Source organism: Castor canadensis, chromosome 4, assembly GCF_047511655.1.
Source record: "Castor canadensis chromosome 4, mCasCan1.hap1v2, whole genome shotgun sequence".
Lineage (NCBI taxonomy): Eukaryota > Metazoa > Chordata > Mammalia > Rodentia > Castoridae > Castor > Castor canadensis.
In genome coordinates this window covers 18,653,212-18,672,573 of record NC_133389.1, presented here as the reverse complement: position 1 = coordinate 18,672,573, position 19,362 = coordinate 18,653,212, and the positions used below count along the sequence as shown (strand labels likewise).

The window sequence follows — 19,362 nt, the reverse complement described above, 5'->3', positions numbered from 1 at the left end:
ACCTGTTCAAGACAACACAGTAAGTTAACTCAGAAGAATTTCAGTCTGCTTGAGTGGCTCCTGTATTGCCCAAAATAGCAGTTCCATTAGATAGGTAGCAAAGCTTTCCTTTATTCTCCTGTGGTTTTAGCATCTGTGTTGCTGAGCACTGTGCCTTAAGCCATTGAAAATGCTAATGCATTAATTATGATGTTAAAAAAATGCTCGCGAGGCATGACACGCTTTACAGAACATACACAGTTTAGAACACACCACTCCTGCATGGTTTTGGAAGCATCTCCTGGACTTGAGAGGGCCCTCGCAAGCATGGAAATATTTTACACTATCTTAGAAGCCCCTGGAGGGCAGGCCCTGTCTGGACTTCATGTCCAGGAACGCGTGTGTTCACTCGCATTGGCGATGTTATCTCCAGAGGTTCTAAGTGTCTACAGATACCACTCTTGAATAGTTTTTAGGTACGAACCAAGAAAACCTATCATTAAATGGAGATATTGTGACTATTGCTGAGAGTCCTTGTGCAAAAAAGATGAGTTAGGGGAGAAATGTATCCTAGTTTTAGTGTTTGTTTCTGTGGAATTAGATTTGAGCAAAGAATGAGATAATCGTGAAATTACTAGGAATTCATAAAGTAAGGCTAGTTAGGAGGTAGTTTTTTTAGAGATGCTGATTTTTTAAACAGTATAACTAAAAAATAATTTATGTAATTTTAAAACAAATTTATTTTCCAGTAGACAAACCTAGGTGGTGATTCTCTCCTCTCTGTGGGTCACCATGGATTGGATTCATCAGGTGATTTGTCCACAGCAGTGTGCACCAGGAGGCAGTGGGCCACAGACTGGGAGCCTGTGCTTGTTTGCTCCTCCCAACCCTCTGTCCAGAGCATGTTGGTTCAGGAGGTGTAGACATCTTTCATTTGAAAAGGCATTAGGGTATTGGGATGAGTGGTGCCAGTGTCAGAATCCAGCAACTGAAGTCCTCCCCAAAGTCACAAGTCACGGAATTTGCTGTGCTCCCTGGTGTTGATCCGGCCCTCGAGGTCCATTAGTCTCACATAGTCTGGAGTAGGGACGTTATTCCTAGAAACTTTAAAGATGTTCAGAAAATCGGCCATTTGAGTTTTATTTTTCTTCTTCGTAAACTTCATTCCCTCTTAAACATATAAAAATAACTTCCATGCGTTATAATTAGAAAAAAAGGAAACACTTCCAAAAAGCCATTAGAAACCTAAACGGGCTATGAAATCTGTTCATGTTACCCCGCTCATATCCAGCAAAGTCACACGTGTTTAGTGGTCTGTGCTAACAATGGTGTTGTTTCTCTAACAGATGTGTACACTGCAATGTTGTGTACTCCGATGTGGCTGCACTCAAGTCTCACATTCAAGGCTCTCACTGTGAAGTCTTCTACAAGTGCCCTATCTGTCCAATGGCGTTTAAGTCTGCCCCAAGTACACATTCCCACGCCTACACACAGCATCCTGGCATCAAGATAGGAGAACCGAAGTAAGTCATCCTGACTGCTGAGTTTTACTCCACTATTGTATGAGTACTTTAGAGGAGATGGTCATTCTATTGAATAAAATTTAAGATATGAAAAATTATGCAGCTATGTCAGTTTTTCTCATAGCTCACCCAAATCTTTCTATTCTTTCCAGGTAAAGTCTTTGTCCAAGAGTATCACCTATCACTTATGCTCTTGTCATCAATTTTTGCTAAATAAGTGAATATTTATTTTACTCTTAAGATGATTTTAACAAGTAAGTTCTAGGAAATTGAAAAGAAACCAAAAAAAAACTATTTTTCCATCGTTTTTCTCTTATAGGATACACTGTTCCCCACTAATATTCAGAAGGTAAAGTCAGCTTAAGACAGTGGTTATCAAATTTAACTTTATAGCCAATCCAAATCTTTAATTAGTGGAGGTAAATTTTATTTTTGCCTCAGTATTGTTCTTCACATGACTGATTTTTGCTTTGTGGAGTCCCTAGCCACTATTCGTGAAGTGGTTTTTTTGACCCGTATGGCTCCTACCTGCGCCAGGTAAAGTTAGCAGAGGGGAGCAAGTGTGGGCACTGGGTCCCATCAGAATTTCAACAATGGCCAGCTGTGTGACCTGGGACTGTTACTTACCTGTCTCCATCACTGTTTTCTCTTCTGTAAAGTGAGGGTCATGCTTGCATCCCAGGGCTTGTGAGAGTTTAAAATGGGGTGGCGTATATAAAATTTGTAGCACTGGTCCCTGTGTTAGGAGTATGGAGGGGCTCAGTTAACATTAGTTCACATTGCCACATTTCTTCCCTCCCTCTTTTGTGTAGCACACTGGATTAAATGCTCCTGATTGTGTTATTTTATTCCTGGATTCATTATGGCAGTGTAAAGTTAGATATTAACATGAAGCTATTTTTGCTGTCCAAATCCATTGGCACATTTTTTGCCCAAACTCCATTATGAAGGAGCTATTGGGGGAAGATATGCAGGTATGCAGTGTAATGTCTATCTCTCCTTATGTATCTGGCTTTTATTGTAACATTTAGCTTTAGGGAAATGTGATCAAATCCATAGAAGTAACTTTACTTAAAAAAGCTATGTTAAAATTAATTTTATTCTACTAGAACTTTCACCCTGATATTCTGCATATTGACTCTTAAAGTGAAACAAATTACACATTAGGGGATCCATATGCAGTTTAATGTTTTCACTCAATTAGTGAATGGTTAGTGTCTTCAGTCTTCGTGATGCTAAGACTTGGACACTAATGCAGCCTATTCTTCCCAATGTATACAGTTATTTGCTTCTTTATTGAAGTAAATGAGATTTTGTTATCTGGAATAGTAGTTGTAACTTGGGAACATAGGGCAGTGATCATTAAAATAAGCTAAAACAATATTCCTGATGTATGAGTACAGTAGCCCTCACCATTATCTGCCGTTTTACTTTCTGTGGTTTCAGTTACCAGTGGTCAACTATGGTTTCAAATTATTAAATGGAAAATTTCAGAAATAAGCAATCTGTAAGTTTGAAATTGTACCCATTCTGGGTAGCATGGTGGAATTTCTTGCTGTCCCCTTCCACCATGATGTGAGTTGTCCCTTTGTCCAGCGTGTCTGTGCTTCTGTGCTACTACTCACTTAGTATCCAAGCTGGCTGTTGGATTACCGTGCTCATTACCGTGTCTGGTAACTCTTCCTTAAATGCTTCCAAGCACAAGAGTAGTGATGCTGGTAATTCAGATCTGCAGAAGAGAAGCCATAAGGTGCTTCCTTTAAGTAAAGATGTAAAGTCCTTGACCTTGAAAAAAAAAAATCATGTGCTGAGCTACAGTAATAACAAATTTTCTATTCATGAAATTGTGAAGAAGGAAAAAGAAATTAGTGCTAGTTTTGTCACACTTCAAAGAGGAAAAGTTATAGTCACAGTGCATGATAAGTGCTGCTGAGATGGAAAAGGCATTAAAGTATAATGTTTAGTTTTCTCCCTGGCTTCAGGCATCCCTTGAACACCCCCACCCCGTGGGCAAGGACATTGCATAGGAAAATATTATTCTGTATTTTCCTGTTTTTGATTTTTTTTTTTTTTTGAGATGGTCTCACAGTGAGCACAGGCTAGGCTCAAACTCATGATCTTCCTGCCTCAACCTCCCAAGTGCTGAGATTACAGGTGTGCACCATTTTCTCAGGCTCTACTGTAGTGTTTTCATAATTTTTAAAAATTTTTGCTTCCATGATTCTTTAACAAGTGCAAACCTAAAAATAGGTACAAACTACTGTGTTTTAACTATAAAGCAAAACCAAATTTACAGATGAAGTAGCAGCCAAAACTCTCAAGCCAGTAAAGTGTACATTAATGGAGTTCATTTGGTGTTGTCACTAGCAGCCTGGCTGAACAACAGTGCTGCGGCTTCCATTCTGTGAGGCTGCTCTGTCCTGAGATAGCCTTGCCTTGCTGCCTCTCCCTCGTCAAGTACTGAAGCTTTCTCGTTCTGAGGCCATGTGGCTTGCATTGATTCAAAAGCTTCATTTTGAAATTAAGTCCAAAATGAGTAAGCACCCAAAGGAACCCCTGTACTGAAACATTCCAGGTGTGTGTGGTTGACAGTGGTTATGCAAAGGATTCAAAACTATACAAGTGATTTACATTAATTTGTAAGCAGCCAATATTAAAATACTCTTGCACCCATTTTCCTTACTGAAAATATACTATAGAGTCCCACAGCCTGAGCAACTCACTTTGAAAAGTATCACACAGGCTTTTAAGTTCTCTTACATTATAGGGTGTCTACCTAGTGCCAGTATATGGGCAAACATACTTTCCTCTGTCTAAAAAGAAACTTTGAACCCCTTTAATCCTTGCTGGATAATTCAAGATCATTCTGAATGTCCACTACTGTATTTTATGGGAATAAAAATTTTGTGTCTGTTTATTTTTTTCTTTGACATCTGATTAAGAGCAGAATTTCTCCCCTCTCCCCCGTGCTTTTCTTTTATTTGCTATTTCTCCTGAGTAGCCAGGATTACAGATTTGAGCCACTGGCACTCAGCATATTTGCTGTTTCTAAGTATATTTAGGTGCAGAAATGAGAATCCCAAAGTTAAAAATTTTATAAAAGATACAAATTCAGCTCTCAGAAAAAGCTGAATTTGAATCATGGTTCTGGGATTCATTTAATGTCAAGCAAATGATCTAATGCTCAGTCTCAGTGTGCCACCTGGGAACTAGCAGAAAGTGTAAATTCTCAACACAGGGGTTTGGTGTGGAGAACGGTACATCATAACCAGTGAGTTCTGCTAGTGGTGATGTGAAAACTTTGTGGACACAGTTCCAAGGTTTAGTGTACTTGATTTGTTTTATATCCCATTCAGGTTGAGCTCTGTGCTCTGCAGAGTTTTGGCTGCTGTAAGTTTGATTTGAATGAGTGTGTTCGGTTTTAGCTTTCTGCTCTTTTCTCTTTTTCCTTCCCTGCCTCTCTGTCTTTTCTTCTTATTTACTTTTTTGGCAGGATTAGGGTTTGAACTCGAGCTTTCAAAGCAGGCACTTTTGGGCTTGAGATAAAATGGACTCCAGTCCATTTTGCTGTGGTTATTTTAGAGATGTGGTCTCACAAACTGTTTGCCTGGGCTGGCCTTGCCCTCCTCATGATCCTCCTCATCTCAGCCTCCCAAATAGTTAGAATTATAGGCATAAGCAACCAGCACCCATCTTCTTTTCTTCTTCTTTCACCTTCTCCGCTCTACTCTTCTCTCTCTCTCTCTCTTCCTCTCTCCCTCCCTCTCTCCCTCCCTCTCTCCCTCCCTCCCTCTCTCCTCTCCTGTCCTGTCCCCACTCTTTGTTACAACATAGTTCCCTGCCCCACACTCTGACCTGTAGGATTAGGTTTTAGAGATGTCTTTGTGAACACCCTCCTCCACCCCACCCCCAACCATGCTGGGAGTCTCACTGCTCCTGCATGCCATCTCCATGCAGAGCTCTGCCTGTGCACCAAGGGGTCTCTCCCTGTCTGGAAAGTTTCCCTCCTGGGGCTGACAGACTAGTTCAAGTGATAGAGCACCTGCCTAGCAAGCATAAAGCCCTGAGTTCAAACCCTAGTATTGCCCCCCCCCCCAAAAAAAAAAGCCTCCCTGTCTCTGCTGGTTCCTGTCTTCCCTGGGGTTTCCCCCTGTGATTCAGGTGTTTGCTCTGTCTTCATGGTCTGTCCCCAAATACCATACTTGGGAGACTGTGGTACTTTTGTTTTTGTTAGCATTAGCAGCAGTTTTTGATAGTTTCTGCCCTACAGAAATGTTGGAATAATGAACTGAGAATTCTTGGATCCTCTTCACCCAGACAGCCTGGTTGTTGGCATTTACAGTATCCAGCCCTGCTCACCTGTCACTGTTAAATCCCATCCTCCCCCGCACATATCGAGGACTAACTAGACCTTCGTGATGACCTCACGAAGTCATCACCACGCAGCCCCACTGAGGAAGTCGGCCCGGATTGCCATGGCAACCTGCTTATAAAGTGCACTCTGACTTTCCAGTTGTTGAGGCAATGTCTTTTCCCTCTTGTCCAACAGCCTAATCTGGGCATCGTGTCCTTTGGGTTTAATCGTCCTGTTTCTTCTCTGTCCACCATCTGGAACGGTTGATCAGGGGCCCCTCTCATATCTAGGCAGTCCCAGACGATGCTGCCGTTCATCCTGAGGCTGGCCCTCCCGGTCCCTGCTACTTTCTGGAAGCTGGGCCAGGGCAGGGCTCTTGGCAGGAACGCTGCTGAGGTTACTACGCTCTTCTCAAAGGGTCGCACAGGGCTTAGGCAATGTCCACTGGTCCTGCTAGTTAATGGTGATGCCAGCCTTTGCCATTGAGCTAGGTTGTCACCTTGTCCCTCTTGTGTTCAGTAGTGTTTGTGTTTGTCTTGTTTTTGTGACAGTCTCACTATGTAACCTGGACTGGTCTCGAATTCACTATCTTCCAACCTTTGCCTCCTGAGCGCTGTTTCCAGATTGTGCCACTGTGCCTGGCTCATTTGTATGTTGTATGGAGGGGCCGTCAACCTGTTCCTCAGGTTCTTCAGAAAAATGCTAAGTAATTAGATTATTCTCTAGGTTTATACTTTCTCTTTTAGTAGGTATAAGAAACACATCAAAACAAACAAAAACCCTCCCCAATGGAATGCATGAATAAAATGACAGCCACTCCATGTTTTATGAAATAGTTATTTCTGAAAATGTGAGACCAGAATTCTGAGTAAATTCTCAGCTCAGCTAATAAATCTCAGTGCTTTTCTTGAAGGTATTCTTTTTTTTTTTTTTGGTGGTATTGGGGGTTGAACTCAGGGCCTTGTCCTTGCTAGGCAGGCACGTAACTTGAGCCACTCCACCAGCCCAATGCTATTCATTTTTTTAATGGTTGTATTCTAATTATAGAGAAATCAGGAAATGTAACAAGCAAAACAGTAAAAATAATGCATATGCTGTCATCCAGTGCAGGTGATGACAATTTTATGACTTCTGTTTCTTTTCTTAGGAGCATAACTCTTTAACATGTGATGCCATTATACTGTCTGTTTTTTTCTTTTTTTGGTGGCACTCAGGGCCTCATGCTTGCTAGGCAGGTGTTCTACTACTTGAACCATTCTGCCATCCCTTTTTTGTATTGGGTATTTTCAAAACAGCGTCTTGCAAACTTGCCTGGTCTGGCTTTGAACTGTGATCCTCCTGATCTCTGCCTCCTGAATAGCTAGGATTAGAGGCGTCAGCCACCAAAACCCCATCACCATTATACTGTCTTTCATTTGTTTTAATTTTCATGAAAGTCTTTCCATGTCCTAAGTATATGTAACATCATTTTAATAAATCTTCACATGATTGCTTTATTTACCCACTTGTTGGATGTTGGAGCTGTTCACAACCCTAAGCGATTTCCAACAGTGCAGAAGTGAATATCCCTGGGCCCGGGTGATGATGACGTATCATCAGGGTGCCAGCATTGGGCTGAGATGTAAAGTCCTCAAGACTGTATCTGATCTTCACTCTGTCAAGGGTGAACGTGGCTAACGTGTCAGGACTGCGGAGAAATGTGCCATTCCAGTTAAATTTATAAATCTGGGGGAAAGAAAGTTAAATCAGTACTCTTTGACAGAGCATTGCACAGTGAGGTTTGTGTGAGAACGGCAGTTTGAGAAGACCTAAGCAGAAAGTCCAGTGGTTTTACAGGGCATTCATTTCTCCACTTTGCTGTCTAAACGTCCAGTGAAACCTCAGCTTTTCTCTTTTCCTCTTTGACCCTCACCTGCTACTTTTCCTCTGACCTTTCTCTATGCTGACTTCTAGGTTCTTTGTGCCTTTCCACAGTTCTTCAAAGGAAGTATAGATTCCCACAGGGCCTCCCCTGAGCACCAGGATGACCTGGAGCAGTTCATGGAAAGGGTGACCCACTGTGATTAGAGATGTTCACAGGTGACCCATCAGATCCATTGGAGGCAAAGGTGGGAGCAGGAGAGTTTCCTACTTTATCTCTGCAGACACCTCTTTCCCAAGTGTCCAGGGAGGGTGTAGAAAGGTAGAGGGGTTACGATCAGAAGATTCAAGCCTGCTGAGTGAATGCAGGGTTTTGGCATAACATATTAGGTTGGAAATAGCTTATAGTGGGCAAGTGAGTACCTTACACCATTTAAAGCACAAGGCACACTGAATCCTCTTGTGGTATGGGTTTTCTTTTCTGTCTTTTTACCTCAGTGCATACTTGTTACTGACATAAGACGTCCTGTGTTAATAGCTGACATAGAAATGACATGCAAGTATAAAAGTGCTGCTAACTTTATTTTATACATTTTATTTTTTTGTTTTCTGAGAGAGTCTGTGTGGTCCAGGCTAGCCTAGAACTCTGGATCCTCCTGCCTGTGGTTCTCTAGTGTTCGGATGGCAGGTGCGCACCATCAGAATTGTTTGCTTTAAAAGAAAACTTATAACAAGTAACAAATTGGGCATTGGAGCTGAGTGGACTTACTTAGCTCATTAGTCAAATCTTTATCAAGTTAAGGTAGGAACCACTGAGCTGTATTGTCCTGTCTGATCTTAAAAAAGTGCCTCCCCCTCAAAAAATAAGATGGTTTTTCTCTGTGTTAAAGTAACATGAAGATTTTGTACAAATATGACAGTTGCAGATTTGTGAGGAGTAAAATTGTCTTTAATTTAGACTTCTAAACAAATGTAGCTGAATGCATCTTTACTTAGAATGTTAAGACTTATCTGTGACTGAGTGATGCCAGTTGTCCTGAAAGTTTGTTTCAAAGCTAAAAATATTGTTCTTTTAATTGTTTGTGTGTTCTCAACGTGCTTCTGCCTCCTGAGTTCCTTAGATGTCAAGTAGCAGCTCCTTTGACTTGAGAGACGAGGCTGACTGACGTTATCTCGCTGCGCTTCTTCTATTTTAGAATAATCTATAAGTGTTCCATGTGCGACACTGTGTTCACCCTGCAAACCTTGCTGTATCGCCACTTTGACCAGCACATTGAAAACCAGAAGGTGTCTGTTTTCAAGTGTCCAGACTGTTCTCTTTTATATGCACAGAAGCAACTTATGATGGACCATATCAAGGTGTGTGTGCATCTCTCCTCTCCTCTAAGTGAATTGCAGATTAAGTTGGTCATAAGCCAAGGCCGAGCTGCAGCTGGCTGTAGAGCATGGTGCGCTGTTCAGGGAAGGGATGGATGCTGGTCGTTGTCAATGAGCAACTTAGACACTGTCCTCATGTGTTCACTTGGCTATGGGATGCTGATCTGCCTGCTACAAAGATTAATGAAAAGGAACAAATGCATGCTTTGATAATAATAATAATAAAGTATTAGGGTTATTTTTCTATATATGTGAAAATGATGAGTGTGAAGTTTAATATTTTGAGAACTCTGTTGTATGGGATTTAGAAATAGATGGAAATTATGTTAATTTCATACACATGTTGGTGTATTTTGAAAAGTGAAGGCTTTTTCCCTGAAATTATGTAAGTAGTTAAATTTGCATTATATTTGATGCCCTTGGGTCTTCTAGCCCCCCTCCAAAAATAAAAATTGCATGTGAATTGATGATAAAATATTCAGGATACAGTAGGTGCCTGGCACTGGTGTGTTGAGTTAATGAAATGAATAAATGTCTTGTTTGGACCATTTTACTCTTCATCCCTCAGAGGGGTACCAAACTCACGTTTTCAGCTATTGAGCTCTCTGAGGTTGGGGCGTAGTCCTGGCTTATCCTGTGTCCTCTGTGATAGGATAGCCATTTTGTTCCTGTGTACTTAGGAAGTAAGATTCATTGGCTTTCAGAGTTTTAAACAGAGAAACAAAAGATCCAGTACCATCATCAGCTCATTCTTTCTCTTAGTTTTTCTGTTTTTAAAATACATTATACCAAAAAAATCAGTTAAAGAGCAAATAAAGTGTCTACGATATTTTAGTCTCGTGTCCATTGAATGAATGGACTATTAATCCTTAAATTTTCTGTCTTCAACATGTCTGAATTCATGTAGTGCCAGTGCCTAACGGCAGCAAAAGCTCAACATCTCAGAGCTTCTGCTCCTGGAGGCAAGGTGCAGGTCATAGTGGTTGTGGCATTACCAGGGGTAAAATGCACGGGGATGGGGCCGGGGTTAGCATTCTCACTTGGAGTACAATGACATCCTCTTAAGAGATTTTAAAAGTTTCAGCCAAAATTTTAAAAAATTTGTTTGTGGTGTTGGGGATGACATGCAGGGCCTGTATATACTAGGCCAGTGCCCTACAACTGAGCTGTATCCCCAGCCCTTGGTTTTCTGAGACAAGGGTCTCAGTATGGCTTTGAACTGTTTGTCCTCCTGTGTCTGCCTCTTAAGTGCTGGGATTACAGGAGTGCACTATAAAATTGTTTTTACAGTAAACATTAACGAATGACAAGAAAATAAAAACATGGGGGCTTGACATTAGATCAGAATATTTTAATATACTATGTATGGGCCAACCAGAAAAAAAGAAAGAAAGAAAGAAAAGTTGCCTCTTGAGACTTGTAAGGGATTTGGTTTCTGGAACTCACTTTCACATCAAGAAATGGGGTCGTGGGCTTTGTGTTAGGGTCTTCCTTGTTTAACAGTGAATCTGGAGGAGCACAAGGGCCTACGTGATACAAAAACAATGGGAATGTTCTCATCTCAAGGGTTTTTTCTTCTTTTTTTGGTTATTGTTTGTTTTGTTTTTTGAGATAGTGTCTCACTGTATATCCCAGGTGGCTTTAAACTCGCAGTCCTCCTGCCCCTGCCTCTCGAGTGCTGGGATTATAGGCATGCCTGGCTTTCAGGCATGTTCTATGAATCTTAATATTATTCTGGATTTATGTGTTTGGGATGGTTAAGAATAAAGGGGTACCCTTCTTTTTATTTTTAAGATGATGTATCTAGGTCTTGCTGTGTATTTCCCAAGTGGAATGGGGGTGGGTGCCGCCGTGCACATGCATTTGTTTACAGTGGCTCTTTATTTGCTCAACTTAGCCCAGTTCTTATCACTTCCTTGTTCTATCAATCAAAATGCAGATTTATTTACTTTGTAGGTCCCTGTACTCCATTCACATGTGAAGTAAACATTTAAGTTACAAACAACCATTCAGTGTATTTATTGTTATAAGAGCTAAAGAAAAATCAGTTCTAAAAGAAATAAGTTGCATTTCTTTTTTCTTTTTCTTTTTCTTTTTTTTTCTTTATGGTGCTGGGAATTGGACCCAGGGCCTTGTATATGATAGGCAAGTGTTCTATCACTGACCTTCATCCTCAGCCCAAGTTGCATTTCTTTTCTTAAAAAAAAAGACACTTGGTTTTAGTCTATTTTTACTTATAATATATAAGTAAAGTGAGTAAATTCAAAATTCTCATTTAAGCACATGTTCCATTGCCCGCTTTTGTCACAGCAGAATTTTCATTTCTTCCCTGTAATTCCTATAGTACTTTAGAGTTATCTTATAGGGAACTGTGTGTGTGTGTGTGTGTGTGTGTGTGTGTGTGTGTGTGTGTGTAACTGATTTGAACTTAGGGCCTGGTACTTGCTAGGCAGGTGCTGTACCACTTGGGCCATACTGCCAAGTCATTTTTGCTTTAGTTATTTTTTGAGTAGGATCTCATTTGTGCCCTGGAAGAATACTTTTAATACTTTCTTCAACTTCTCAGCAAAAATGTCTTTGCCTAGACTATATTATTAATTAGAAGGTTTGGGTTTTGTCACTGCTTTTAAAATGGTAAAAATGTAAAAACTTCTATTCTGAAAAGGGCCAAACCCATAATTCTGTGCCTGCCTGTGTGCAGTTTTTGGCAGCCAGGAAACCTAGTCTGCCTCTTTTCTCTGTGCAAAAGGAAGGAGACTGTTAAATAGCAAACCCCGCGGCCCCCCCCCCATTGACAGGCCTGTTTAAATCTCATCTGTTGGTCAACCTTATAACCTGCTGAAGAGAACATTGTAGGACCCCTTCTCCTCCTGGGAAAGTCGGCCAACTGATCTGGTTTAGAAAAAGCATGCTGGAGCAGGCAGAAGGAATAGCGTCCTCTTTGAGCCTCATCAGAAATGTGGTGCCAAGACCTCGGAGAGAGTCTCTGTGACCAGGGAGACCTGGGAGTCAAGGCCCCTCGGAACTTGCATCCGTGTCGTGTCTCCTGAAGGTTCAGGAATGTAGAGGCCAGCTGCAGCCTGCATCCTGATCAGAAGGCCCCATTGGCAGATTAGCTGGATGCTGAGGCACACACTTGCTTCCTTTTATTTTTGGACTCCATGCCTTTAGTACACAAACAAAACCAAACCAAAGTAAGCTGGTCTTTAAAATGAAATTGCCCTGATATTACCCCACTCACATTTGAAATCCTATGAGTTTATGGTGGCTGTTTCGATTATTATGTTAATGATACTAGACAACTAAATAATTATAAGAGGCCTTTTTAAGTACCTCCTGTGTACATTTCACAAGTCTGGGTGCTGTTAGTAAGAAGGGATGGATCAGGAGAGGAGGTAGGGAGATGAAAATTGTTCTAAAACACCAGCAGAATCCCACAGGGTTGCAAGTATTCCAAGAATGTGAAAGGGTAGGAAAAAAGGCTTGTTATGAGCTCTGGGTCTCAAATGTGGGCTCGGGTTGGTGAGCTCTGGCATATTAGCCTGTTGAAATAGTTCTGCAGATGAGAAAGGGGAATGTTCTCTAGAAATCAGTGTGGAGGGGACTTGCTCTGGGGAGGCAGAGTTTTAAGACTAATTTGATTTAGTCCGGTGGCACGCGTATAAATTACTTGGAACTAGACACACATATCTTGCAACAATCATAAAAGTTAATGCTCCTTTATCTCTTTTAAAATGTATATTTTTAGTTTAGGTTTTATATGGAACTATTTCTGAATGAATGCAAAATGCTGTTGAAATGTCTATAAAGGATTAAGGCAGTCTGCATGTGCTTTCTTTCAGTGGTATGATTTGTAATAGGTATCTCTTTTCTTTTAACACAGTCTATGCATGGAACACTGAAAAGTATTGAAGGACCTCCAAACTTGGGTATAAACTTGCCTTTGACCATTAAGCCTGCAACTCAAAATTCATCAAACCATAGCAAAGAGGATGCTAAGTCCACGAATGGGAAAGAGAAACCGGAAAAGAAGTCTCCATCTCCTGCAAAGAAGTCCACAGAATCGAAGAAGTCAGTGAGTCTCGGGTGGACGTGTTGGGAGTGTGACCGCCTGTTCACGCAGAGGGAAGTGTACATCTCCCATGTGAGGAAGGAACACGGGAAGGTCAGTATGTGAGCGCAGGGAGGAGCTCTGCTTGGCACCTTTTGGCTCTTGCAAGCTCAGAAATCCCCCGTGCCTCTGTGGTTCTCTAAAATGGGCATTCCCACACCCTTCTAATACTGCACTGTGACCTTCCCAACTACCTTCACTTGCACACTGGAAGTAGAGTAAGTTGTCCACCAAGTCTGTGTTTACAGCTGAGGAACCCGAGAATAGGGAAAGCCACAGTTAAAGGCATCTGAATGTGCCTTCTATCCTGTGACCTACAAGGAACACAGGAGAAGGGAAAGGCAAGGGGTATGTTGTGAGCCGCTGGTAGCATTTATATGACTTGAGTTTGTAATGGGAAGAGGAGCCTCATCCTTTAATTTCCAGAAGTTCTGCAACTCCAAATCCTGAAAAATCAGTCACGATGTATATATGCTTTCTCTTTATAAAATAAGTACACATTTCCAACTGATAAGGAATTGAAAAACTGCCAGTTAGTTGACTTAAAGTATGCAAGATTATTTTTCAATATTGTTTATGATGGTATTGAGGTATAATATTAGTCTGTGTCCACATTTTCTGATTGTCTGGAGGGGATCTAGAAAGAGTCCATATTACATTTGGTGTTTGTATAATGTAAACTTCTTTATTCCATAAAAGTCTTCCCTCTGTTTAAATTTTTAATGTGCTATTTATTTATTGGAAAAATTGGGATGTTTGTCCTAAAGATTATTCCTCACAGTACTGGATTTGGATAATTGCTTTTTTTCGACATTGTTTAACCCATTCCTCTTTATCTCATAATTTGTAAACATTGGCTTGATTCAGCTTGAAGTTTTTAAGTTTTTAGGTAAGACTATCTCAGAGGTGCTTTTTTTTTCACATCATGATGATGAAAATACTAGCTTGTCCCACTTTCAGTGATTGTGAGATTGATTAATGAGTTCTGAGGCATAATATTTTTTAAGAAAACCATCTTATTGCTTTAACCTTTAGCTTTTGGGAACCCGTGTAAAGCGTACATAGGAATTGATTTATAATTAGTATATATTGATCTTTGAAAAGTTTTTTATGTGAAGTGTTAATCATATTTAAGGATCACATTTATTTATACTGTTTATTTGAGCTACTCCTGAAGCTAATGTGTTACCATCCACATGGTATAAACTTGCCTTTGGACATCTATCACAGTGTTCATAAAACTGAATATAGAGGTGTTTTTATTGTATTTGGTTTAGCTACACTGTCTCTTCTGATGAAAAGTAGTTACTTTGAGAATGTATTTGGCTTTAGTGGCACATCTCTTATTTAATCACTGTGATTTTAGGTTTCCCAAATAGCATCTTAATCTTATTTATTAAGTGTTGGGTGGTTCTCAGGGAGCAGTGCTTTTAACCTATCATATCAGTTCTTTCAGAGCCTGGTCTGGCAATTCTAGGAGGATCTTCTTTACTTGGCACCCAAACTGGATTTCATAAATGTTAAAATAGGAAGTGACTTTAGTTATCAAGTAGTCCAACTCTTTTCCTCCCTCTCTCATCCCTCCCTCCCTGCTTCTCTTCTTCCCTCCCTCATCCCTCCCTTTCTTCCTTCCATTGCTATGCTGGAGTTTCAACCAAGGTGCCCTTGGGCATGCCGGGCTCCACCCACTGAGCTACATCCCCAGCCCCACATTTCATTTCTTTACATATTCTGTAACTATCTTATAACATTTCAGAAATCATTTTCTTTTCTCTCTCTTCCCCCCCCCCCCCCCACAAAACTACGTTTATCTTGTATAGATCTAGAAAATAAGAGAAGGAGATGGCTTTGAACCAGAGTTGGTGGGAAGAAATTCAGCACTTAGAGAAATCATTTGCTTGAGGACAATGCATGGAGGATGCGCAAGCTGGATGTGTGTGCATGCAAGCAAGTGTGTGTACTTGGGCGAGGTGGAGCCAGTCATCAGATGTTAGGAGTGGCTCTGAAGGAGTCGACACCCTGCCCTTTATTTATTTATTTTTTGGTACAGGGGCTTGACCCAGGGCCTTGGGTATGCTAGGCAAGTTCTCTACCCCTTGAGCCATGCTCCCAGCCCCCACACACTGCCTTCTGGAATGAAAATCATGAGTAGATTGCAGCTTTACTTGTGTTCATTCAGCTTTATGAAAGAGTTAAGGCACAGTGGAAGAAAGAAGGACAGACCTGTCATTATAAACTAGCAAAGTGAAGAGTGTTGAGTGTGAGTCAGAAGTCAATACTTGCATCCCACCGTGCTGGGTCAGACAGGAACCCTCCACTTGCATAGATCCTGCTTATAAGTGTACTTGTATTTAATTCCTCTGTGTGGTGGGGGGGGAGTGGGGTGGTGGTGGAGGTGGTCCTGGGGTTTGAATTCAGAGCTTTGCACTTGCAAGGCAAGCACTCAACTGCTTGAGCCATGTTTCTAGTCCCTTAATGTTCTTTTCTACTTTCCTTCTGTCAGAATATTATTCTCTTCTGAACTTCAAACTGCCTACAGTTTTTTCTCTCTTTGTCAGACCACCAGTGTAATAGAGTGCTTTCTGCACCCTTGTCCTCCTGCTTACAGAGCTGTGGGTTTCAGCTCTTCCCCAGGCCACCTCACTCAGATGGCCTGCTTCTTGCCTCCATTGGATATTTCAGCCTTTCTCTTTATTGACCCCATTGCTGTGTTTTACGTGATTGGTAGTTCTTTTTCCAAAGTACTTTATACTCTTATTGTTAAACTTTCCTGACTTTCTCATGGTTGCAGGACCCCATTCAGATTTTTGTTGTAAAAACATTTTACATTTACATTTACATTTCTGACTCCATGAAGTTTAGCAACTCTCATATATATATATATATGTAGATAGCTTCCAAATCTGTCTCCAGCTGTGGTTTCTTGCCAAATTCCATCCATTTCCATAAGATGTTTTAGCTCCTTGTGTAACTCAAGACACTTTCATCTAAGTCTGTCCCAACAGTGAATCTACACTGTTCCTCTACCCCTCAGTGCTTATGGAAGCTTGGTGTCTAACTTGACTTGGTGATTTCTTCTTCTCCTTCTATCTTCTTCCCCTCTCCTTCTCCTTCTATCTTCTTCCCCTCTCCCCACCCCTCCTCTTCCTCTTCCCCTTCTTCTAATTCAGTCCTGTTTGAAAATTGCCCACATGCTATATGCCAGGCTGCAATGCCGTAAAGTCAGCTTCAGCATCACTTTCCTTCCTTGTATGACCACCAAGACTAGCATTCAGATGTGATGGGAAAGGGTGATTTCTTTATATCCACCCCCCCCACACACACCCTAGCCATCTACTAAACACCTATTAGTCTAGCCATTTCTCTCTTAACCTTTGTCTACTCAGGATTCAGTTCTTGTATGGATTCTTCTTCTCACTGTAGGCAAAGAGCTTTTTCTACAGTACAGGTCTGATGATGTCACGGTTGCATAAAACGTCATGTTCCCATCACCATCAGAAGAGTGCTGCCTTCCCAACATGGCTTCCCAGGTCTGTTCCTGGTCTATGCCTTCTGTATTCTGCTGGCTGTAACTTCATGAGGTGCTCCTTAGACAAAGGAAACTGTCTTCAGTGTTGTAAGCATCCTTTGTGCATTCGCCTCTGGGCTTTTCAGGTGATGGTTGGTTCAGTAGTTTGAGAAACCACACTGATCACCAGATCAGTAGCATTCAGTGACTCCTTAATCCTTTAGGTCTCAGCGTAAAGACTGCCTTTTCTGGGGTCTTCTTCCTGAATGTTTATATTCAGCTCCAGTTGCCAGTAACATTGTCTTTAATAATCTAAAATGCAGTTCCAGCTTGCTAGTTATTCTTAGGGATTTTGTTTTTTTACTGATACTAACCCAGTATCCATTTTCAGTGGCTCTTAATTTTTTTCAGTAATTTCTTGCAATCTGTTATCATGTCAAATGCTTAAATTTTTGACAGATACTACATATTTATTAAAGGCTTAATTAAAAAACTTGTAACTTGGTGAATTATTACTCTATTCATTTAAACAAGAAAAAGAGTTAAAATACCAGCATTTAAAATAGGGATGATTACAGAAATTCCTTATTTAGAAAGCCAGTAAAAACAACACATCACTTTCTAAAGTTGTTATCATTTTGTTGGGGCCAGTTTTAGCTATGCTTTACAGTGATGTACTCTTGGTTTTTGAGACAGGGTATTTCTGTGTAGCCCAAGCTGGCTTTGGCTGCTTGATCCTCTGCCTCCACCCCCCAAGTGCTGGGATTGCTGGTGTGCACCATGATGCCTGGCTCAGAGACAACTCTTGGGTGATAACTCTTAAAGTCCTGGGTCTGTTTTGTTATGATATACGCCTTCTCTGGCTTGTAGGATGGTGCACACACTTTATCTTGTAGTTGCCAGTTGAAGCCTTTCTCTTTGAATTGTCACTGGCAGGCATGGGAAAGGGTTTTGGGAGTCACCAGTACACCTAAGCAGTGTAGTTCGGGTATTTAAATAGTTTTCTAAATACAGATATCTTTCCTCTGGGAGGTCTCTGTCATCTCAGCCATAAAATCAGCCTCCTCAGTGTCATTAACCTGGTGGTCAGCTCATACAAGCTATGAGCCCTTCCTCAGATAGGTGCATACATACATTTTGGGTAGGTTATATACCTCCTGACATTGTGTTTTCACTTGCTCAAAATGGTCTCTCTAAGAACTTCAAATTAATTAAAATCACCTGAGTGAGGTATTAGAGGTCATTCTCATCTCTTTTTTTTTTTTTTCATTTTTCTTTTTTTCTTGGTACTGGAGTTTGAACTCAGGGCCTTGCAATGCTAGGCAGGTGCTCTATCACTTGAGCCATACCCCTACCTCTTTTTGCTTTAGGTGTTTTTAGAATAAGATCTTACATTTATGCCCAAGGCAGCCTGGACTGTGACTCTCCTATCTACACTTCCTATCTAGTGGGGATGACAGGCACACACTACCATACCCAGCTTTTTATTGGTTGAGATGGGCTCTTGTGAACTTTTTGCCTGGGCTGACCTCGAACTGTGATCTTATCTTCTGGGTAGCTAGGATTACAGATGGCAACTACTGTACCTGGCTTCTGAGGTCATTCTTATGGGTCAAACATTCTGTAAGCTAGTAGTAAATAATAGTAATACAAAACAGTAAAAGTTGTCAATGCTTGTTCACATATTAAAAATTGAGTGTGATCTATAGTAATTGTTTGCCATCATTTTTTCATTTGCTGTCTAGTAACCTATACCATTGTTGAGCTTGTTCATGGGAAGATTGTACTTGCATAGGGCATGTGCTGAATTATCCAGCTCAGTTCCATGCACATGGATCTTACAGCTTTTCATGGTTCTTCCTCATGTGTATGTGGTTCAGTGCTGGGTCTGTAACTTGGGAAAAGCCTGGGGTTTTGGAACCTGACAGACTTGAGTTTGAGTTCTGGCACCATCATCACCTATGAGCTGTGTGGCTTATAAGAAAAAAATCCTGCCAACCTTCATTTTACTTATGCGTAGAATAGAAGTAATAGTTTCCACACAGAAAAGTCTTTCTCTCTTTTTTTTTTTTCATCATTGTGTTGGGGTACATTGTGGCATTTACAAAAGTTCTTACAATCTGGCAAATATATCATACTTGAATTCAACCCCTCCACCATTCTCATTTATCCCCCTTTCCCCCATTCCTGGAACAGTTTCAACTGGTATCATTTTTCCATTTACATACATGTATATACAGTATTTCCACTGTATTCACCCTCTCACTCTCTTTCTTCATCTGCTCCCTGCTCCCACCAGTACCAACATCCCCTCCCCCACCCCACCCCCCAACCTGTTCTGCCCTCCTGTTCTCTGATTTTGTAAAAGGAGAAAAAAAAATGACATTTTTGTCTGTTTAAGATAGCTACATTGGGAGTTTCCTTGCAGAAAGGTCTTTAGAAGATGAAATAACATGAGATCATGTACCCTGTATGGTAAGGTATGCAGTAGCTATTTTCTCTCTACTTCCACTCTGAATGTTGGAGTTCATATTTTTGAGACAGGTTTTTGATATGTAGCCCAAGCTGGCTTTAAACTATCTTCCTGCCTCAGCCTCCCAGGTGTTGGGATTGTAAGTATGTATCACCACACCCCGTTTTAGATTTTTAA

The 19,362-nt window shown here is 41.0% G+C and overlaps 1 protein-coding gene and 1 non-coding gene across 28 annotated transcripts in view; one reads left to right on the top strand and one right to left on the bottom strand.

Moving 5' to 3' along the window:
• Positions 1-19,362, top strand: part of Znf532 (zinc finger protein 532) — a 111,250-nt gene that overhangs the window by 67,465 nt on the left and 24,423 nt on the right. For 25 of the 27 annotated variants that reach the window (XM_074069725.1, XM_074069715.1, XM_074069721.1 and 22 more), the window contains 3 exons: positions 1,326-1,502; positions 8,913-9,075; positions 12,977-13,258. The exons of 1 other annotated variant lie outside the window; for it this stretch is intronic. In XM_074069725.1, coding sequence (XP_073925826.1) covers positions 1,326-1,502; positions 8,913-9,075; positions 12,977-13,258 — 622 coding nt within the window. The remainder of the gene's footprint in view (positions 1-1,325; positions 1,503-8,912; positions 9,076-12,976; positions 13,259-19,362) is intronic. One more of the 27 variants, XM_074069727.1, reaches the window with a different exon arrangement.
• LOC141422928 (small nucleolar RNA SNORA61) lies at positions 16,375-16,499 on the bottom strand. Its single transcript, XR_012447620.1, has one exon. It is a non-coding gene; the product is annotated as a small nucleolar RNA SNORA61 (small nucleolar RNA).